This window comes from Populus euphratica, unplaced genomic scaffold (assembly GCF_000495115.2).
Source record: "Populus euphratica unplaced genomic scaffold, PopEup_1.0 scaffold149.1, whole genome shotgun sequence".
Lineage (NCBI taxonomy): Eukaryota > Viridiplantae > Streptophyta > Magnoliopsida > Malpighiales > Salicaceae > Populus > Populus euphratica.
In genome coordinates this window covers 556,087-575,877 of record NW_011499946.1, presented here as the reverse complement: position 1 = coordinate 575,877, position 19,791 = coordinate 556,087, and the positions used below count along the sequence as shown (strand labels likewise).

The 19,791-nt window shown below is 33.6% G+C and overlaps 4 protein-coding genes and 1 pseudogene across 5 annotated transcripts; 2 read left to right on the top strand and 3 right to left on the bottom strand.

Annotated features, from left to right (window-relative positions):
* Positions 1-6,584: 6,584 nt before the first annotated feature.
* On the top strand, positions 6,585-8,528 carry LOC105137590 (uncharacterized). The gene has a single exon (XM_011043381.1). The coding sequence runs from the start codon at positions 6,865-6,867 to the stop codon at positions 8,269-8,271; it is 1,407 nt and encodes a 468-aa protein (XP_011041683.1). The 5' UTR covers positions 6,585-6,864; the 3' UTR covers positions 8,272-8,528.
* Positions 8,529-10,996: 2,468 nt separating this feature from the next.
* Positions 10,997-11,646, bottom strand: LOC105137589 (zinc finger A20 and AN1 domain-containing stress-associated protein 9-like). The gene has a single exon (XM_011043380.1). The coding sequence runs from the start codon at positions 11,476-11,478 to the stop codon at positions 11,035-11,037; it is 444 nt and encodes a 147-aa protein (XP_011041682.1). The 5' UTR covers positions 11,479-11,646; the 3' UTR covers positions 10,997-11,034.
* Positions 11,647-12,327: 681 nt separating this feature from the next.
* On the bottom strand, positions 12,328-12,865 carry LOC105137586 (zinc finger A20 and AN1 domain-containing stress-associated protein 1-like; annotated as a pseudogene).
* LOC105137587 (hydroxyproline-rich glycoprotein family protein) lies at positions 12,792-14,795 on the top strand. Its single transcript, XM_011043376.1, has 2 exons — positions 12,792-14,240; positions 14,518-14,795. The coding sequence occupies exons 1-2, from the start codon at positions 13,347-13,349 to the stop codon at positions 14,623-14,625; spliced, it is 1,002 nt and encodes a 333-aa protein (XP_011041678.1). The 5' UTR covers positions 12,792-13,346; the 3' UTR covers positions 14,626-14,795.
* On the bottom strand, positions 14,395-17,441 carry ACS12 (1-amino-cyclopropane-1-carboxylate synthase 12). 2 transcript variants are annotated; one of them, XM_011043379.1, is made up of 5 exons: positions 17,349-17,377; positions 16,623-17,233; positions 16,389-16,523; positions 15,881-16,080; positions 14,395-15,755 (listed from the first exon to the last, which is right to left on the bottom strand). In XM_011043379.1, exons 2-5 carry the CDS (start codon positions 17,067-17,069, stop codon positions 14,921-14,923), a joined length of 1,617 nt encoding a protein of 538 aa, XP_011041681.1. In that variant the 5' UTR covers positions 17,070-17,233; positions 17,349-17,377; the 3' UTR covers positions 14,395-14,920. The 2 variants fall into 2 exon arrangements, with proteins under 2 accessions (XP_011041681.1, XP_011041679.1); XM_011043377.1 differs by having other exon boundaries at positions 16,623-17,441.
* Positions 17,442-19,791: the final 2,350 nt, after the last annotated feature.

Genomic DNA, 19,791 nt, shown 5'->3' with positions numbered 1-19,791 from the left:
AATAATTGGCCATACGATAGTCAAAATTATGGGAAGGCCAAAATCTTATTTTTTTTAATTAAATAAAATTGAAGTTTAAGCATAGATTAAAAAATATTTTAAACTTTTAAAAGGCAATCAAACACAATTAATCCTGCAACTTTCTATCTATATATGGTACCATCTTGTCCTGTTTAGTCGGCTCTTAGTATTCTCAATCAAATCCAATATTCAACAGCCACAATTTGAGAGATTATTGCTCTAATGGTAAAGGTTAAAGGATAATAATTTCAAGCATTACGTTAAGTCCTTGTGTGGGAAATAAAATTGCCTTAAATCATTTACTCTCTTTAAAAATATCTCTTTGATCAAATCTAAGAAATACAATTAATTTCAATATATTAATATTTAAACTGATACATGATGTTTAAGTTGTAACTATCCATCCTTACAACATTAAAAGAAAAAAAAAGACACAAAAAAAAGAGAAAAAAATCTCATCCAGCTGAATTAGCACCTTATTTAATCCAATACACCCGTAAATTAATATACCTTCAATTGTCTATCTGTAAATATGGCAAAGAATACTTCAGCCAAATGGTTGGCAGAAAGTCAAAAAACTAGTTAATTTTACGAGTAAATATATACCATTAATTTGTCTATATCTGCATGGTAAAGAATCCAGCCATCGGAATCTTCATAGGGTTTGCAAATCAAGTAGTGGTACATTGTACGAAGAGAAAAAGACATGGCAAGCTGCCTTCTTTATTCTTTTATCAAAATCTCACTCTAGCACACCTTTCTTTATTCATGACTGATCCAACCTTTTGACTAGAAATGGATCGATGAGAGCAAAATCCCATTTAGAAAAACGAAAGGACTCCTCAAGTAATCAACTAAATCGTTGGATCTCTATGCTTTGGCACACATATAGCCATTCATTGTGTGACAAATGCCCGCGCGCATGAGAGCATGTGCACACCCAGTAGAACGCTAGAGGCTTCTTCAGCCAAAAATCCTTGACGAGCTCTCCAGCGTTGGAACAAGCATTACTCGATCTTCTTCAAACATATTCAGCTACGGCAAGTCGATCCCGGTGCCCTCGAGCATATCAAAATCTCTATTCACTTAATCAGTGGAAGCTGATATATAAGTGCTACGTGCACAAGCATTTTGAAATTATTGTAAAATTATCTGGGTAAATTCATATGTTTATCTTATTTTTTATTTCTCATAATTTGAGGGGAGAGGAGTTGATTTGCTCAGTGGTCGAAGTTTGACTCGTTGATCAAACATTAGAATAAATAAAAACAGACAAAAGAGCTAGCAAAACTAGGCCAAAATAAGAATATAATTGACCATATATACTTATAATACAAATCCCATCTGTGTTTATATAGAACGACATGCTTAGCAGAGGACATGCTGGAGAATATCAGTCAAGGTTTGTGACTACAGAAAGGATAAGAATAAACAAAACGAGTGAAATTAAGAAGAGGCAGAGAGAAAGAGAGTGATAGTTACCACACTCAATTAGTTTAGAAGCACGTTTATCCAGACATGGCTGCCTGTTCATGCCCCGACAAGCAAACAAGCTTATCGTTCATTGCCCTTCCATTGCTAGGCAAAAGCTAGAAAGGCAAAGGTAATTAAAAGACAACTTTTGAATACCAAGTGATGCGCAACTCTCACTCCAATTAATTTTAGAAATGTCAAAGCGCCACCCTCTCCCTCCCCCTTTGAGAATTTCTTTTTGTTACCCCCAGAACAGCACTCACCATGTGATGTGAATGTGTATTTGGGTTTTTCTAATTAAATTCGTACTTGCACAACTCACACGTTGTATTTGATTATTGTTGTATAATTGAGATTGTTTTAGAGTGCATTTTTATATTTTATAATAAAAAATAAATAAATATATGTTATGTTCTTCCCTATTGTCTCTAATTTTTTTTTTAAAAAAAATTCTGATACATTTTTTTACCAATAAACTAGTAGACACTAGCATATATATATATATAGTAACTTCATAATATCATTGTATCTTGAATAATCTCAACCTCATGTGTCCACTAGTCAACCCTAATTGCTATTCAGAATTAAAGCATAACCACTCAAGGCATTAATTTTCCCAAATGTGATGAATGCAAGGTCTATAGTGATTGTTGAGATTTTTATTCAACTTGTCAAGTGGTCATCTGATCAACCCAGTAATTTTACTATTTTACACTATTTTTTTACTATATTAGAATCATCAATTTGTTCAGTGGAGATGCACATTAATTCCTACTACATTACATAATTATAAAGGAATGTGTACTATGAGCAGCTAATTTATCTCGATGCACATTCCACCAGTCTTGGTTTCAGAATTTTGTTTTTTCTAAGAATTTGAATTAGCTAATCACCCTTCTTACAAGGATCGATATATATATATATATATATATAATTTTTATATGTATATATATGCAGTCTTTATGTACAAGTAGATGACAAAATGAATTTGAAGAATTTTCTTACATTATATGCATGCATGTTTTTTATCTTCTTCTATTGTAAATTTTTCTCAATTGTCATTTCTTTAACAGCACTTTTTTTAATAATACATCTCGACAACTATAAGAAAAGATTGCCAATGCTAATGGTCAGGTGTGCGTGTGCGTGGCTGGATGCATTGCAAGATATTGTGCTTCATCAATTTAGACCAAATTGCACTAAATTATATTCATTCATTGAGACCTTAAAACTCCACGATGTTGTGAAGGCAGATCAATTTATGATCCACGGCTTTCTTTTCATTTTGTGATCGAAGGATGCCACCATCCACTCCCACTTTGATACAAAAGAAGTCAACATATATCTATTTATTCAAGGTTGGAGACGGAATTAATGCTTTTTTCAAGGTTTTTTTTTCCTTCTTAAAACAATATTCCTGATATTTTAAGCACATTTTCTGAGCCAGAATAAAGCTTCTCCTTTATCAAGTATCAGATGGAAAATTCGGAATTTATATATTTATAACGAAAAAATATTTTCTGTGACCTTCTTGAATTAATTGTAAGTCCACGGAGATAATAATATGAGAATTAAACTCATTTATATCATCCAAAAAAAAATACCATGAAGTTAAAAAAATCCGAACATTTGCAAAATTGATGAAACAAGTAGTAATTGTGATATCTCATATATATATTTCGTTGAATCTGCTATCTTTTTTCTTTTTTTTTTTGAGGGATTTGCACTAAACTTTTCTCCAAGAAATTTCTCACCTCATAAAATGAAAAAAGAAATTCAACAACTTTTTTGTTGTGAAGAAGAAGATAAGGATCTAATTGATATGATGTTACAATCTAATCGAAGATATACGATCTTATTGGAAGATTATTAGTGCTACCATCAGCATCAGTGGTTATTTGGTATTTGTCTGTGTCAAGTACATAAACAATCAATTCAAATAGTTTTTTCCTAACAATTTCCCTTTTTAGCTCGCATAATTATTAGTGTTATTTGCTTTCTTAGCCCTCACTTATTGTTTTGGAATACAAAGATAAAAACATTGAAGATAAGGACAGATATAAATGAAAATATTAATAAAAAAAAATTATTGATATACTGTGGCGACTTTTATCGATAAATTTTTTTATCTATATATCAATCGGTAAATACTGGGAATACAAAGATAAAAACATTGAAGATAAAGAAAAATATAAATGAAAATATTAATAAAAATTTTTATTGATATATTGTGGCGACTTTTATCAATAATTTTTTTTTTATTTATATATCAATTGGTAAATACTAATAAAAAAATTATCTTAATATATGCTGAGAGAATAACATAAGATATTATAGTGAGATTTAAAAAATTAAATTATATAATAACATGATATTTTTATCAATAAAATAATTAAAAGAGTTGCTGAAAAAATAATTCCATCAATGATATTTAATTTATAACTTGGTAATGAACCTTTCTCTCCCTCTTTTTTATTTCTTCTTCTTTTTTATGTATTCTTTTCTTCAACAAACAGTCACCCTTCTCCCCCTCCAGTTTCTACACAATTTAATCTCCCATGACAAAATTGGTCATGATAACACTTAATTTATTAACATTCATGTTCTGATTTAATTTTTATTGAGAATTAGTCATTTTAAATAATCAAATCCATCATTTTTTTTATTTGGATTCAATTTTAAAATGTTGATTTTTTTTTTTTGCATCTTTTTAGGTAACATATGTTTTTAGTTTAGGTGTTTTCTTGTTTTATAGTTTTTTCTCATACAAATTTGTTGTATAGATTTATGATTTTTCATATTAGAGTTTTTTTTAAATTTTATAAAATTATATTTGTTTGTAAATTGATAAAATTTATATCAAATTTTTAACTTAGATGTTTTGTGATGAAATAAACAATGGCTTATTTAATGAGTTCATTTTATATTTTATCAATATTATTGCCAAGTTGAAATTTTTGATAAACATGTAGAAATTTAAATTTATATAGATAATTGATAATGAATTAAGAGTATTATTAAAATAGATTGAATAAGTTTAAGCTAAATCAATATTCTTGTAAGTTAAATAGTTAATTTAATTAATTAATATATGTTGTCATCATTATTTTATATAGATTTAATTCATATAATGGATGATTGTTTATAATTGTATAAAGATTCACCCCAAGAGTTGCGGAAGATGAATTATTGTAATGGGGTTCAAGATTTTATTATTTACACACTATCTAATTCGAGAAATATTAGTGGAGGGGGTATTAGATGTCCTTATAAGAGATGTAAAAATAAAAAAGGTTTCTCGATCTAGATGTTGTAACGATGCATATTCTACAAAAACAATTCATGAAAAAAATACATATATTTCTCGATCTAGATGTTGTAACGATGTATGTTCTATAAAAATAATTCCGATGCATATTCTACAAAAACAATTCATGAAAAAAATACATATATTGGTATGCATATAAAAAATCATATGTTCCTCGTGATATCATAGTAGAAAGGATAATTAGGTCAATTTTTAGTTTTAGTAACGTGCATAGAGTTGTAAATGACAATAATAATTCTTATAATGATATGATTATGAATATGATGAGAATGAATCAAAGTCAAGTTAGTCAATATTCAACTGTAGATGAAAAACCTAATGACAACACAAGAAGGTTTTTTGATATGTTAAAAAATTCTAATGAACTATTATAAAATAGTTGCATAAACCATGATAAATTATTAATTGTTGCACAGGTGTTCAACATCAAATTAGATCATGGGTTGTGTGAGATCAATTATGATAAAATTATCAAATGAGCAAAAAACATTTTACCGGAAAAGAACATGCTGAAATAAAACTTCTATAATGCTAAGTTTAGGGTGAAACCCTTCTAAAATACTAGAAAATTAACATGTGTCTAAACTTATACATGTTGTACTACTTTAAAAATATAGAGTTGACCAAATACAAAACATATGAACATTCTTGTTATAAACCTATAACTGGTAAGAGAATGACTATTATTGTATACAGAAAACATACATACTTCTTAATCACATCTAAATTATATAGGTTATTTATATTTATTTTTCAATGGCATTGTAGAAGTTGTTTATTACATACGGGTATATTAACGGAATGTATTCATTGATATATGCTTGTGAGTTCATTGATAATATATGTACTGACGAACTGCTAGTATAAATACCAATAAAAATTTTAGTAAAAATATTAAATCTGGTAATAAAAAAATATATCTTCATAAACTTTATATTTTAAAATACAGGAATTAATTCACTTCAAAATTATTTCAAAATTAAATATATTTTACTTCATTAATATATTTTTATATCTGTTGTGTATTTCATCTTTTATCATTGTTATTTCAAAATTAAATATATTTTACTTCAGTAATATATTTTTATATCTTTTATCATCTTTTATCATTTAACATTAATCAAACACCATCTTTGAAAACAATATAATGATGCCGTATCGTGAGATCACTAGAATTTCTCCTTTTCTTTTTCATATTGTTTCAAAAGGATTTAACTGGAGAATCAATGAATAATTCATATGGAACAAACATAGTAATTACCAAGAAAGATGACCTCATAAAAGTTCAAAAGGAAAAAACCAATGATGATATGGCCCTCACCCCTATTTCGAAAAAGAAAGAAGGAAAGAAAGTAGCATCTTAGGAGAAAAAGTGCTTCTTAGCACACACCAAATCTTGTCTCTCTCTTTTTTTAATCTACTAGGAGAATAAGATTGTTTATTATATCATTATTATTTATAAAACCCAAGAAAAGAAGAGGGGAGGGGGGCATAACCCAATACTCCACTCGCTTCAAAATCCTCTTCCTCTTGAAGCTCAAACTCATGAAAGACAAAATACATTTCAATAATATATATATATATATATATATAACCATTCATTGTGCTTGCATTAGGATGCTGCAATTTTTATTATCTCTTTAATCTTTTTGATAAAAAATAAAAAATTAATTTTATCACCTCTGTGTGTGTAGTTTTATTTTTTATTTTTTTATTTTTGTTCTCTTATCACACAATTTGCTTGCTATTTGTAATGCTCTCAAATCCACAAGCCACACACATTCCTTTACAATACAATATAACCTCCATGCTCTCCTCTTTTATAATCCTTATCTTTGATCCCCAGCTCCCACTCTGATCTCCAGCTCCCATTCTTCCGTTATCTCCTCTCCCATTATCTTTTGCTTCCTCTCTCAAATCCCCACTTCTCATTTTTCTTCTTCTTTTTCACACACCAACTTGCCATTAATCCTTAGCTAGCTATACATATCTAGCCTTTTGCTACTTCCTGTGCTATACATAGAAAAATATTGATCCACAATATGGCTCTTGAAACCTGGCTAATAAAGGTAAAAACAGTAATATCTCATAGTTTTGATTCAGTCATAACCTCCACTCCAATCCCAAAACCATCAAAGAAATCTTCAGTTGGAGTATTAGCTTCGGAAATTGCAGGTCTTATGTCAAAGCTTTTCCATCTTTGGCAATCTCTTTCCGACAAGAACATAATTCGGGTGCGAAACGAGTCCGTCTCTCTTGACGGAGTACACAAGATAGTCTCCAATGATGAATCATTCCTTCTCGGCCTCGCGTGTGCAGAAATGGTTGAGAACCTTAGACTCGTCGCTAAATCTGTTTCGAGGTTGAGCAAGAGGTGTGGGGACACAAGTTTGCGTGGTTTCGAACATTTGTTCGATGAGTTTGCCAACTTGGGGCATGATACTAATTGTTGGGTCTTGAGTTGGAAAGACATGGAAGCTAAAACCAAGAAGTTGGACAGGTACGTGACCGTCACGGCGACGCTGTATAAAGAGATAGAGGAGCTTTCTGTATTGGAGAATGGATTAAGGAAAGCTTTACAGTGTGGTGAACTTGAAGGAACAACAAAAGAACAAAAAGTTTTGGATCTTCAACAAAAGATATTCTGGCAGAGACAGGAGGTGAAGTATCTAAAAGACAGATCTCTTTGGAATAGAAGCTTTGATACTGTTGTTCTGATTCTTGCTAAGTCCATTTTCACTATCTTAGCACGGATCAAGCTGGTTTTTGGCATAGCACATGGCTATCCAACTTCCCTGCCTCGCTGTCTCTCAGCTTCTGCAACAGTGCATCCAACCGAAAACCCTACAACTTGTAACTTTGTGTCAGGGCCATTGAAGATCTCAAAACTTGAAGGAAATAAAGATTTCAGTACTGGGTTTTTCGAGACGAATTCAAAGCTTCTAAATCCACCGGCAAATACTCTGGGTGCGGCAGCTTTAGCCCTACACTATGCAAATTTGATTATAATACTGGAGAAGATGATAAAGTCACCACAACTTGTTGGTATTGATGCAAGAGATGACCTTTACGCGATGTTACCAAATAGTATAAGGTCTTTACTAAGGGCTAGACTGAAAGGAGTAGGGTTTTCGGCTAGTGATCCAGTTCTCGCAGAAGAATGGAGGGATGCTTTGGGGAGGATATTGGGGTGGTTATCACCATTAGCACATAATATGATCAAGTGGCAAAGTGAAAGGAGCTTTGAGCAACAAAATTTAGTGCCAAAAACCAATGTGTTTCTTTTGCAAACATTGTTTTTTGCAAATAAAGAGAAGACTGAAGCCGCCATTACAGAACTTTTGGTGGGCTTGAATTACATTTGGAGGTTCGAAAGGGAGATGACTGCTAAGGCCTTGTTTGAATGTGCCAACTTCAATGGGTTCTTGAATCCTCAGAATTCCAGCTAGGAAGAGGGTTTCTTTTTCTTTTTCTTGGTTTTAGTTTTGTTTTCAATCTAAACTTTATCATGTTTTTGATCTTAGACTGAACTGAGTGTCAGAACTTTATCATGTTTTTGATCTTAGACTGAACTGAGTGTCAGATCTTTGAGGGTTTGTTCTCCTTCTGACCCTGACCTGCATATGTCAAATATAGATATATATGTATGTACATGATTTGATCATTTGAGTAATCTTTCAAACAAGGCATGCTTTTGGCTTGAAATCTCATGTGGAAATATTCCTTTAATCTTCCATTAATTGATCATTCAGCAGAATAATCGGATCAAGATTCTGCTTCATGATAATTTATGTTGTGGTTGCTAATTATATACAAGATTTTTATCCATTTCTAACTAATAAATACTCTCTGATATGAAGTCATAGACTAACTTACACAAAGAAGCAGCTGGATAGCCATTATCAATGGGCCCTTCAATGAAACATTTGAGATCACACTAGCCAGCTAATAGTAATTTAGTCTTTATCATAGTGGAATCTTTTCAATACTGTTACACTAATTTATCAATGATGAATTAAGAGACAATCACTAGAGACTAGACACCAATTCCGGCTACGCATGTGAAGAGATAACATGTTAATTTTGACTTTAATTTATAGACTTTTTTCATCTTCTGTTTGGTGGTTGTAGTTTGAAAAGGGAAAATAAATTTAAAAAAAATATAAATTATAGTTTTTTTTTTAATAAAAGATTCAAGAGATAGTTTTGATATGTGTTGATTTATAATAAAAAAAAATTAAATTTATAATTGTAGCAAAACATGTAGCATCACAGTCAGCACTAAAAAGAGAAGCTAAGCGGGAGGAGGTATTATAATTGTAGCAAAACATGTAGCATCACAATCAGTACTATCTTGGTAGTATAATGGGGTAGATAAATTTATTAATCAAGAGGGGATTTCTTTTCCTAACACTTTGTAAGAGGAATCACATTCCTAGTTATGTGATATACTCTAGGAGAATAAGAGCATTAAACACAAAAATGATGCAACAAAATTCCAAAGGATTTGTGTCAATCAGGCACAAGTTATAGGATTGGACGTTGCAGTGCTGGGTGTCTCTTGGCAAGCTCAAGCATTGCTAGGACTACTACTAGTTCATTTTTTAGCATATCCTACGTACGGGAATTAGAACAGGGACAAATCCCATCCTCGCAATCCACTATGTTTCATATCTTCTTATTCCCGATTTGTTTATAATTTTTCACTTGCTCTTACAGCTCATAGCTTCACTGGTGCCTTGTTTTTTTTTTTTGGTGAAACACTGGTGCCTTGTTAGGACACAAGTTTCTCGTAAAAGCTCCCATCTTTGTCACCTTTGTTTCCCTCTAGGGCCCTCATGACTGACCTTGTTCTCCTTCACTGTTCAATGAGAGGGTTGGCCTTCTTAATATCCTTTTGTCCCACCTTATATGCTCTTTTCAAGTTCTATATATTTCCTTAAATGCTTTGCCTTTTGGCTAATCAAATTCTAAAAATGTAATTTGTCCCTTTTCTGAACAACAAGAGGTCATAACTGGAATTTCAAGTCCATAATTGATAATAAAAAAGTAATCTCATAAAAATATTTTATCTATGCTAAGCCTCATAACATAAATATAATCATAAAATAAATTATGTAATAATTTTAGACCGCTTGATAATCTTTTAAAATGTTATATTCTTTAAAATTAATAAAATTAAATAAAGGCCAATTGATCAATTAATTTAGATTAATTAGCCGGTTAATTAGGGTTTTTAGAATCTCAATTTATCAATCTTCAAATCTATATATCCTAAAAACATAAGTATTTTTTCTTCAAAAACCTATAATCCATATAACATATCAAACTGATTTTAAGCAAGACTAACTTTCTAAATATTAATTATAACTATGAAATCATTCAATCACCACATCATAATAAAAACTATAACTCTTCCTAAAACTTTCCATAGTAAATCTCTAATTAAAAATAACAATAAAAAAGAAGATTCTTGTTCTTCAACCCTTCCTGTAACCAAATCCTTAAGTTTAGAATTGATTTCTTGGTGTATATATGGGTGTAAGTTAGGACAAATAGGGGGGGGAAGGAGGGGAAGCAAATTATTTTGTAATTTTTTCTTTATATACCTAGGATAGTTGCTGGTTGAATCGGGTTTGGATTGAATTTTAAAATTAGATTAGATTTGATGGGCCAAGAATACAAGTCTTGTATCATTTATTTTCCAAACCAGAAAAATTGTAAGATGATCTTGGAAACGTTTAGGCCTGTCTAGCGGACCAGATCCAAGGATGATGTGTTGTGGTCCAAGGCTAAGCCTGGAGCCCTTAAGCCTGTAGGGGTACCATGGACCCAACTGCACTACATGTTCTTCCCTTAAAAACCTTTGCAACTTAGTCCGACCAAGATAAGCCAGCTAGACACATCTAAGAAATTAGTGAAATTGTGCAAGAATTTGACAGGAACAAACACATGGTGGCTAGCTGTAACTAGACTCTTGACAGACCTTATGGCCCCATTTAAGCAGTTCTCCAAACTACTAGAATAGAACGTGTCTAGTTCGTCAAAAGGCCGGCCAAGTTAGCCCAAATTAGAATGCCCATTGAAAGGATCACTTCATGAAAGAACAAAAAAGATTGTTTGCTTTGTTCGCAAGATGGAAAAAATAAATTTTATTGTATATATATTCAAACTACAAAGATTAATTGAAGATCGAAGATTTAAAGACTGCATCAGATTCTAGCATCAAGTTTATCACCAGCAACAAGCGGGTTTTGCTTAGCCAAAATTTGTCGATCAAAATTCTTGAAATCAAAGGTGCAGGAGTGCTCCTTGGCATATCGATGAACCCCACAGAAGGTTTTCCCGCAGCGGCACTTGAACCCCATCAAACCAACTTTCTTGCCGCAGCATTCACATCTATTTTTCAGCACCGTTGTAGAGGATGCAGTTGTGGTGGTTGTTGAAGCTGTTTCATTAGAAACAACAGCTGGGTTCTTATCATCAGATGATGGGGTGATGACAAGTTCAGAGAGTTTGTCTGCAGTCTTAGTAATTACCTCTTCTTTGAGATAGTCTTTGTAACACTTAGAACAAAGATTTTTGTTTTCCGGAGAGCCAAAGAAGCCACAGCCCTTGGCACACAACGCAGGAGTCAACTTGTCTTGTGAATCCATCAATTCTTTCTGGATGATTAGATGATGCGCAAGTCCAGCATGAGAATGAGTTCAGAGATTTTTTTTATTTCTTGCTATATGGCCTTTTGTGTGTGTTATATAGAGGTAGGGTTTTTCAATCATTAATTACGTGTTTTAATCCCTTTTGGGATTCGGAATTTCGGATCATGCGTTAATTACGAGTCAATATCTAGAAAGAATCCTTTTCGACGAGGATTTAAATAACTTGTTTGTTGCAAACACTATTTCGTTCAAGTGGTGAACTTTTACATCTAATATCATAAATTGAGAGAGGGAGAGAGGGAGAGGGAGAGAAACTTAAATTTATAACATTTAAAATACTTTTTTTATATAAAAGAATTTACAAAAAAAAATAGGTGTTCAAAACTTGTGAATTATATTATCTTAAATAAAAATAAAATTAAAGTCATAATTGGTTGATTCAATCTGAGTTTAACCTGAAAAAATTTAAATAACTGAATTATTAAATTTATTTGTGACTATTAAATAAACCCAATTCTATCATTATAATCAAAATGATATCTTTTTCAGTTTATTTTTGAGATGAGGAGGCACACGTTAGAGAGGGAAAGAAGGAGAAGAGAGGTTAGGGTTAGGGTTAACCATGGTTATATTTTTCAAAGGGAATTCTTAATATGATTAATGTATTTATGCTATTAGAATAGTATCCTAGGAATCCTTAAACCTTCAAGAAAGAGAGAATCAAGAAGCTATATTGCCATTTCTCTTGGAAGAAAGCCCAGAATTATTGCTAAGTAGGAAATTAGTGGTTGCTGATCTTACTACAGTGAGTTTAAACTATAAATCATAATAGATTACTTAGGAGATAATACCAATTCGAAACTTTTATTATCAAATCAAGCAGTAAAGATAATACAAATCACATATAACTTTGTTGTATGCATGAAGAAGACAGATTCAAGAAATCTTTATGATCCCTTCGTGCTCTAGAACCAAGTTTATCAGCCACAAGAAGTGGATTTTGCTTAGCTAAATTTTGTCGACCAAGAGTCTAGAAATCGAACGTGCATGGATGCTCTTCAGCATGTCTATGCATCCCTCAAAAGATCTTCCCGCATAGGCAATTGAACCCTGTCAAGCCAACTTTCTTGTTGCAGGATTCGCATCGAATCTTCCTAGTTGAACTCGAAACAGCCGTGTTAGTTGTTGATCTCGTTTCATCGCTAGCGACAGCTGGGCTCTTATAATCAGCTGATGGGGTGATGACAGGTTCAGAGAGTTTATTAGCAGAGTTGGCTGTTACCTCTTCTTTGAGGTAGTCTTTGTAACACTTTGAACACAGATTTTTGTTCTCTGGAGAACCAAAGAAACCGCAACCCCTAGCACATAAAGGAGCTGAGCTGTTTTATCGAAGCCATGTTTTTTGATGTCATTGTTAGCTTCTTGAACTAAGGAGATTCTGATTTCTTGGAGAGAAGAGACTTCCTGTGATTGCTTTTATTTTGGAATATGCAGGGCTAGTTTGTGTCCGAAGTTCCAAACACATGTCACATACAAACGGAAGTCGCCTGACTCGGATATACGCACTTCCTTCCTGTACGGAACGGGACAGGACAGGAAAAGTGGGGAAGTTCCTGTGTTTCGAGTTTAATGCAAGGAGGCCATCCTTATTTTATCCATGATGGGCAGCCCATTGATGGCCTAAGTTGTTGAATTGGGCCACTTCAAAGAGCTATTTAGGTCAGAACTTCAACGAGACCATTAGAGTATTGAGTAGAGAGAGCAGGTAAGCCTAATCTACTACTTGATCAAAAGAATGGTACAGTTGGCATGCAAAGTTTAGATAGGGAACTCGACTAACCCACTTCATTTAACGATATAAATGCATGAACAAGGCCAGCTCAAGGTGCAATGGGCAAGGGATAATAGCTTTTTTCTTCAAAATGGCTGGTTTAGAAGTCATAGACTCCTCGAGGAAAAAACACATTAGGCAACCACCATCAGTGCCATTTCTCTGGGAAGTAAGGCCCGGAGTAGCAAAAAGAGACTGGAAACCTGAGGTTTCTTCGGTTACCCCAGTTCAACTGCCTCCTGTCAAGCTCATCGCCTCAGTGCCCTTCAACTGGGAGGAAAAGCCTGGGAAACCTCTATCATGTTTCTCACAATCACCAGAATCAGCATTTATAACCCCACAGGCAAATCTCCTTGCTTTACCATGGCATGTTACGTGCTCTCCAGGTGATGACAATCACAAGCAAGAGGTTGGTGATTCTGGTGAGGAGAATTTTGGAGATGAACAAGTAATGTTTAACTCAGATCTTGAATCATTCAGTTTCGAGACACATGAATCGTTTAGTTCAGCACAGTCTCTCTTGGCTAATTGCATGGTTTCATCGGTGGCAATTTCTACTGCTGTTCCGGTGCAAACAACGTCTCAAACAGATGATAGCAATGGCCAGCAGGAAAGCCCATCATCGCCAACTTCTGAAACTGATAGTAGCACAAGCAGCTATGCAACTGGCGTATCAAGTCTTGAGGGGGCTGCTTTCTTGGAATGTCTCTTTCCATTATATACACCCAAATCTGGTTTTCTAGGAAAGGCTTCCCATCCCAGAAAGGAATCTTTTACTCCGGAGCTAAACAGCAGAGATCTTGATTATGAACGTAATAGCAGTGTCATAATAAGGAGACCACTAACGCTTGGTGAACTGATAATGATGAGCCGAAGGAGGAGTTGTCAGAGAAAAGCTGTTCAAATGAGAAAACAGAATCCATCAATGGTAAATGTCCAATTCTTGCTGCTTCTTTGCTACTGTCTTTTATTCCTAGAAGAAGTCTAAAACCATTTTTGGATGTCAAACTACCGATAGTGATAAACAACTAGAAGTCAGAAGGATATAGAAGTGAAAGCTATTAAAATCATAAGAACAAAAATACTTTAAATCATCTCCTTCTGCAATATCATTGAATAAATAAAAGGTTACATTTTCTAGTGATCTGCTATTTTCAACAAAAGATTAAAATAACTTTACTCTTGCCTGTTTGCAACTGTGGCAGAAATTTATGGACAAGAAAGCTTTTGGATGCTGCATCTTTGGAACTAGCATCAATATGATTGAAGGACTGCAGAGGAAGATGCGCCAACCAAGACTGAAACTAATATAGGGCATTTGACACTATGAACCACCCGAAGTTCATTTCTTTGATCAGTCCTTTTCAAATCGTTCTAGCTTTCCACTTCCAGGCAAATATGTAAACAATTTACAGCATTCGGAATGTAACCCAATCTTGAAAATTGCCATAACTCCCAAGATATCAAATTGGAATTTTCCATTGTCTTGCTTGCTCTGCCACTGAAAGCAGTGAATAGTGATTGCAAACACAGCAACACCATCAACCATGAAAGAAACAAAATTGGGTGCAAAAAATTCATTGAATTTCAACTAAGAGATTTACAAGTTTATGCCACCTTGCGGATTCGTTTCATGACCACAGGAATATCTTCTAGAGCTAAGGTAGTGAAACAACACCGGAACCATCCTGGTTCTATGCAATGACAAGCTGAACCAGGTGTTACATTGACCTTAGCAATATTCAAAAGCTTATCCCATAGCTCAAGTTCCCCTTTCTCGCTGTAAGAACGGATTAGTCCACTCATATTAGCCCAGCAGTAGAAACCAGCACTGCTTTCTATGCACTGGATTCCCAGTTGTTTGAGACCATCAACAAAAGAATAATGCAATTCCTGTATCCTCTGCTTGTTAGTCTTGATGAATTCTTCAATGAATTTAGTGTCTGACAGCATTGAAATCAGCAACCTCTGGCTTGGAGCAGAAATAGAAGAAAATCTACTTAACTGTTTGGCAGCAGCCAAAACATTTTCATTGTATGAATAGATAACCCCAACCCGAAATCCAGGAAGACAGAGGTCTTTAGACAACCCATATATTATATGAACCCTGTTCTTATCAAATTCTTCTTTCTCAAGAATCTCTGCCATGCTCACAAACTCCATATTTCCAAACACAGAACCAGCGAATATCTCATCAGAGATAATGTGGATGTTCTTCTCTTGGGCAAAGTCTAATATGTTATAGAGGGTTTGCCAATGAAGTATATTGCCAACAGGATTTGAGGGATTTGAAATCAGAATCCCACGAACTTTTACTCCTCGTTTTCTAGCCTGGTTGTATGCCTGTTCAAGAGCAGTAACACTTAATAAGAAGTTGTCAGCACTGCGGCAGTGAACAGGAATTAGCTCCACTCCTGTTCGCAATCTAACATCCCTGTCAAAGCTGCAAGTTTCCTTATAATCAACTCCAAGACCACATTTCCATAAGAAAACTTAGATACAAAATTACAATTCACTTCACACTTGGTGACTAATAATCAAAAGTTGCACTCGGGGCTATAAAATTACCCGGGATAATAAGGCGTTGGAATAAGAAATGCATTTCCATGGTCTGCCAGGCAAAAGCATAGTATCTCAATTGCAGGAGTGGCACCCGCAGTCAATACTATTTGTGAGGGGTCAAATGAAACCACCTTTTCCGTCACCCGTGATGAGGGGTCAAATGAAACCACTTTTCCCATCACCTGAGACATGAAACCTGCCACGGCCTGCAAATAACTGAAGCAACTAAATAGAATAACAAACAACTAAAACCACACCAGAGACTCAATTCCATTACATGGCTAACCAGTTGTCTTCTAATACAGCTAAATTAACTTCCCATACAACTCTCAGTTCCAAACCTTAAACTTAGCTCACATTTTATGTTACTCTCAAAAACACCAAATTAACTCTGCATTCACTAAAAAGACAACCTTTCAACTTAAACATAGAAGTTAGTTAAATACAACGACCCAATTTTCAAATAGTCACAATCATCATTAAAAAAAAAAGTAACAAAGACTCTTAAATTTACCACTTTCAACTCCATTAATCCATCGGATGGCTGATACGCCGCGATCCCATTAATACTCAAATGCTCACCGTCACTCCCCACCATTGCTTCCCTCACATTCTCCATCATCCATTTCTCTATCAAATCGAAACACAACTAAAAACACCAAAACAAAAAACCCAATTAAACAAAAAATTTAAAAAAAAATAAATAACAAAACTTTATTAAAAACCGAACTCTTTGTCTTTCACTCACTCTATTCTCTGATAATCCAAGTTGAATGATCCCATCCGGGTTACGGGCTTTCTCATATGGATCATCTGAAACCTTCTCCAACCCAATATAATAAGGCGAATCATTCCCTCTTACAATCAGACTAGCCCTGCTGGATACACTCACCGGACCAAACGACCCCACCCGACCGGGAAAACTCGACCTGGATGGCGTCCTCGGAATCTCCGCGAGGTTGGGCGATGAACTGGACGGCGACGGAGGATTCAATGGAGTGTTTGAACTGTTATCACGGTTTCGTTTAATGTAAAGTTGAAAGAAGTAAAAAAGAGCACAAGGTATCAAGGTACCTAGTATTAGGCCTCCCCTACCTTGAACTATGCCTTGTAATGGCACTATGAGTCTCATTCCGGTGGATTTTTGTCTAGGCGGGTTGCTTTGTTGTTCGTGGAGTGTTAGAGGTTGGGTCATGTGGGTTTGGTGGATTGACCCGCCTGAAGATTTGGTGCCGAGGTTGTCGGGAGAGGGAGAGAAGGCTTTTTTTTTTTTTTTTTTTTTTTGAGTGCTGTGTTGTGTGGGTGGTGGAGTGAGTGAGAGAGAGGGAAAGATTGGATTTTGTGTTGGTGGCTTATAATCTGGGGGGGGAAGGGGTTTTTTTTTTTTTTTTTTTTTTTTGAGTGCTGTGTTGTGTGGGTGGTGGAGTGAGTGAGAGAGAGGGAAAGATTGGATTTTGTGTTGGTGGCTTATAATCTTGGAGTTTGGATTTTAGGTTTTGGCATTTCGAGTTTTGTCTTTGCACAATATCTTCTTCATTCCTAATGAGTGTTTGCTATGTAATTACTCTATTATACCAAAACAAGTGGGAAGCTTCATCTAGCTTTCATGTTTATTTGAGCATGAAAGTGTTTTTTTTTTTTCTAACTCTTTTTTCCTTTCAATTACATTGTGAATTACAAAATGTTTAGATTTTTTTTTTAAGAAATTCAATTTCAAGATTTTAATAAAACTTAATGTTTGTAATCATTTTAAATGTAAATAATTGAATTTCACTTGTAATTTAGTCTCTAAAATTAAAACAAAAGTTTATATACTTAGACTAAAGATAAGAAAGTAATATCAAAACTAGATTTCTCAAAACAACATCTACACATCTCTCTTTTTAAAGATATTTAAATGAAAAAGATAAAAGTGAAGAGGGTAATATAGAAAACAAAATAAATTAAATTTTATCTCTTTCAAGTATATGAATTTGACTTATTTTTCAATTAAATTTAAATTAAACGCTACGTTTGAATTCAATTATAGTAAAGCATTGATTTGAAGCAACTTGTTGTAATCTAATTAAATGAAATTAGGTTTGGAATCATAGTCAAAGTATCAAATTAAATGTTAGAAGACTTCAAAATATATTATTCACCCAAATTTGATTTTTTTTTTATTTTAGCATAAAAATTCATTTTATTTATTTTTTAATCCATAAATTCAAGAGATAAGAAAGAAACTCATTAAAAAACAAAAAAAAAATATTATTTTCATGAATTTCAGCAATCAAATTGACTAAACTTGATATCAAAATATTTCATTTTACGAACAGAATTCGATGGTGATTTTCTTTCTTCCCTCTAAACAGTTTAGGAATTGGTAGATAGGGTTCAGTTTTGACTTATGTGTTTTTAATTGGTGTTATGAACAGATTATTGAAGGCAAATGAGTGATGATGAGCCATGGAGACAAATAAGATGCTTTCGTAAGCTGGGAGGAAAGGTTGGTACTGGTGAAATGGAAGGCTTAAAATACCTCCCTTTCTTGCATAATTCTAAAAAGGCAACTATGTTATGAAATAAGATTCAAACCTTAATCTATAATTTAGAACGGTTAAATAATTTTTGTTTACAACCTCGTAAGCATCTTGAAATAATTAATTAAATGTTGCTGATACATTTTTGTTTATAACAAATATAATCTTGAATTTAGAATCTAAGATAGAGAAAATAGCTCATAAATAAGGATAGAAATACAAAGAAAATACATTATTGCAGAAAAAGTGTGATATATGTTAGTCAACAATCACAATTTTACTCATTGTTATATACAAAAGGAAGAAGGAAAGAAGAATTAGTGACTTTATCAACATGGAGATGAAAGTGCTCTTAAGAACAGACCTTGGACGAGCAATCTGCTGGGCCTCCTCGCACTTCACGATATCACCAGCAGCTGCTCATTGGGTTTCTTGGCATCTACTTCATAGTTTTAAATTCGGAGCAGTTATTAATCCTGGTGACGAGTTAATTAAGTAGATGAAATCAAATCAATTCAATATTTAAAAAAAAAAATTTATTAAAATAAATCAACAAATCGATGATCATGTTTTGGCTAGGTAAAGCTTAAATTGATTAGATCAACTTAGCTTTTTTATTTTTTTTCTTCATTTTAGACTGGTTTAAATTTCAGATTAATCTCTCTGGCCATCCAGGTCTTAGAACAATGGTTTATTTATAAGAACAAAAATAACAAATAACAAAGATGTAGCAGTAAATGAAAGTAATTTGCACCACCATCATTTGCAAAATATGTGAAATGCAAAGGGGAATTTGTCTCGGTTGATTTTCACCGATTGGTAACTTTCTTTTTCTTTTTTTTTTTTGTTGAGGAAAATCTAAATGGAAGAAAAGGGAAAGAAGATGACTAAAGGAGGCAGAAGACAGGCAGAACACTTAAAGTGCCCTTTGAACGACCCATTCATCATGTTCCCTGTGAAGTACAAGCTCCATCACATATAGTACACATCTTGTCTCTCACAGGGGACCTTGCAGCTTGCTTTTCTTACTCACGGCACCTTTTCTCCACTCGGGCTGCATCAAGCCCACCTTCGCCATTTGTACACTGGAAGGGATGGCCCTCCCTGTGATGCTAACGTTTTTACTATAATAAGCAACTTTTCGCAATCATTCAACGATCAGCCATTGTTATAAAACTTCACCAAACCAAGTGGTTTTTGTGTCAGTAGCATGGTGGCCAAGTTCTAATCCGAGCCAGGTTACATGTCGAACCGAGTTATGTGTAAGGATTCATAAAATAATACCTAATTTGATTTTTTAAAAAAAAAAAAAAACCTTCAAAACAATATCATTTTATTTTTTAAGAAATAAAAAACTTGAATTAACATCATTAGAAATTAAGCTAAATTAATTCT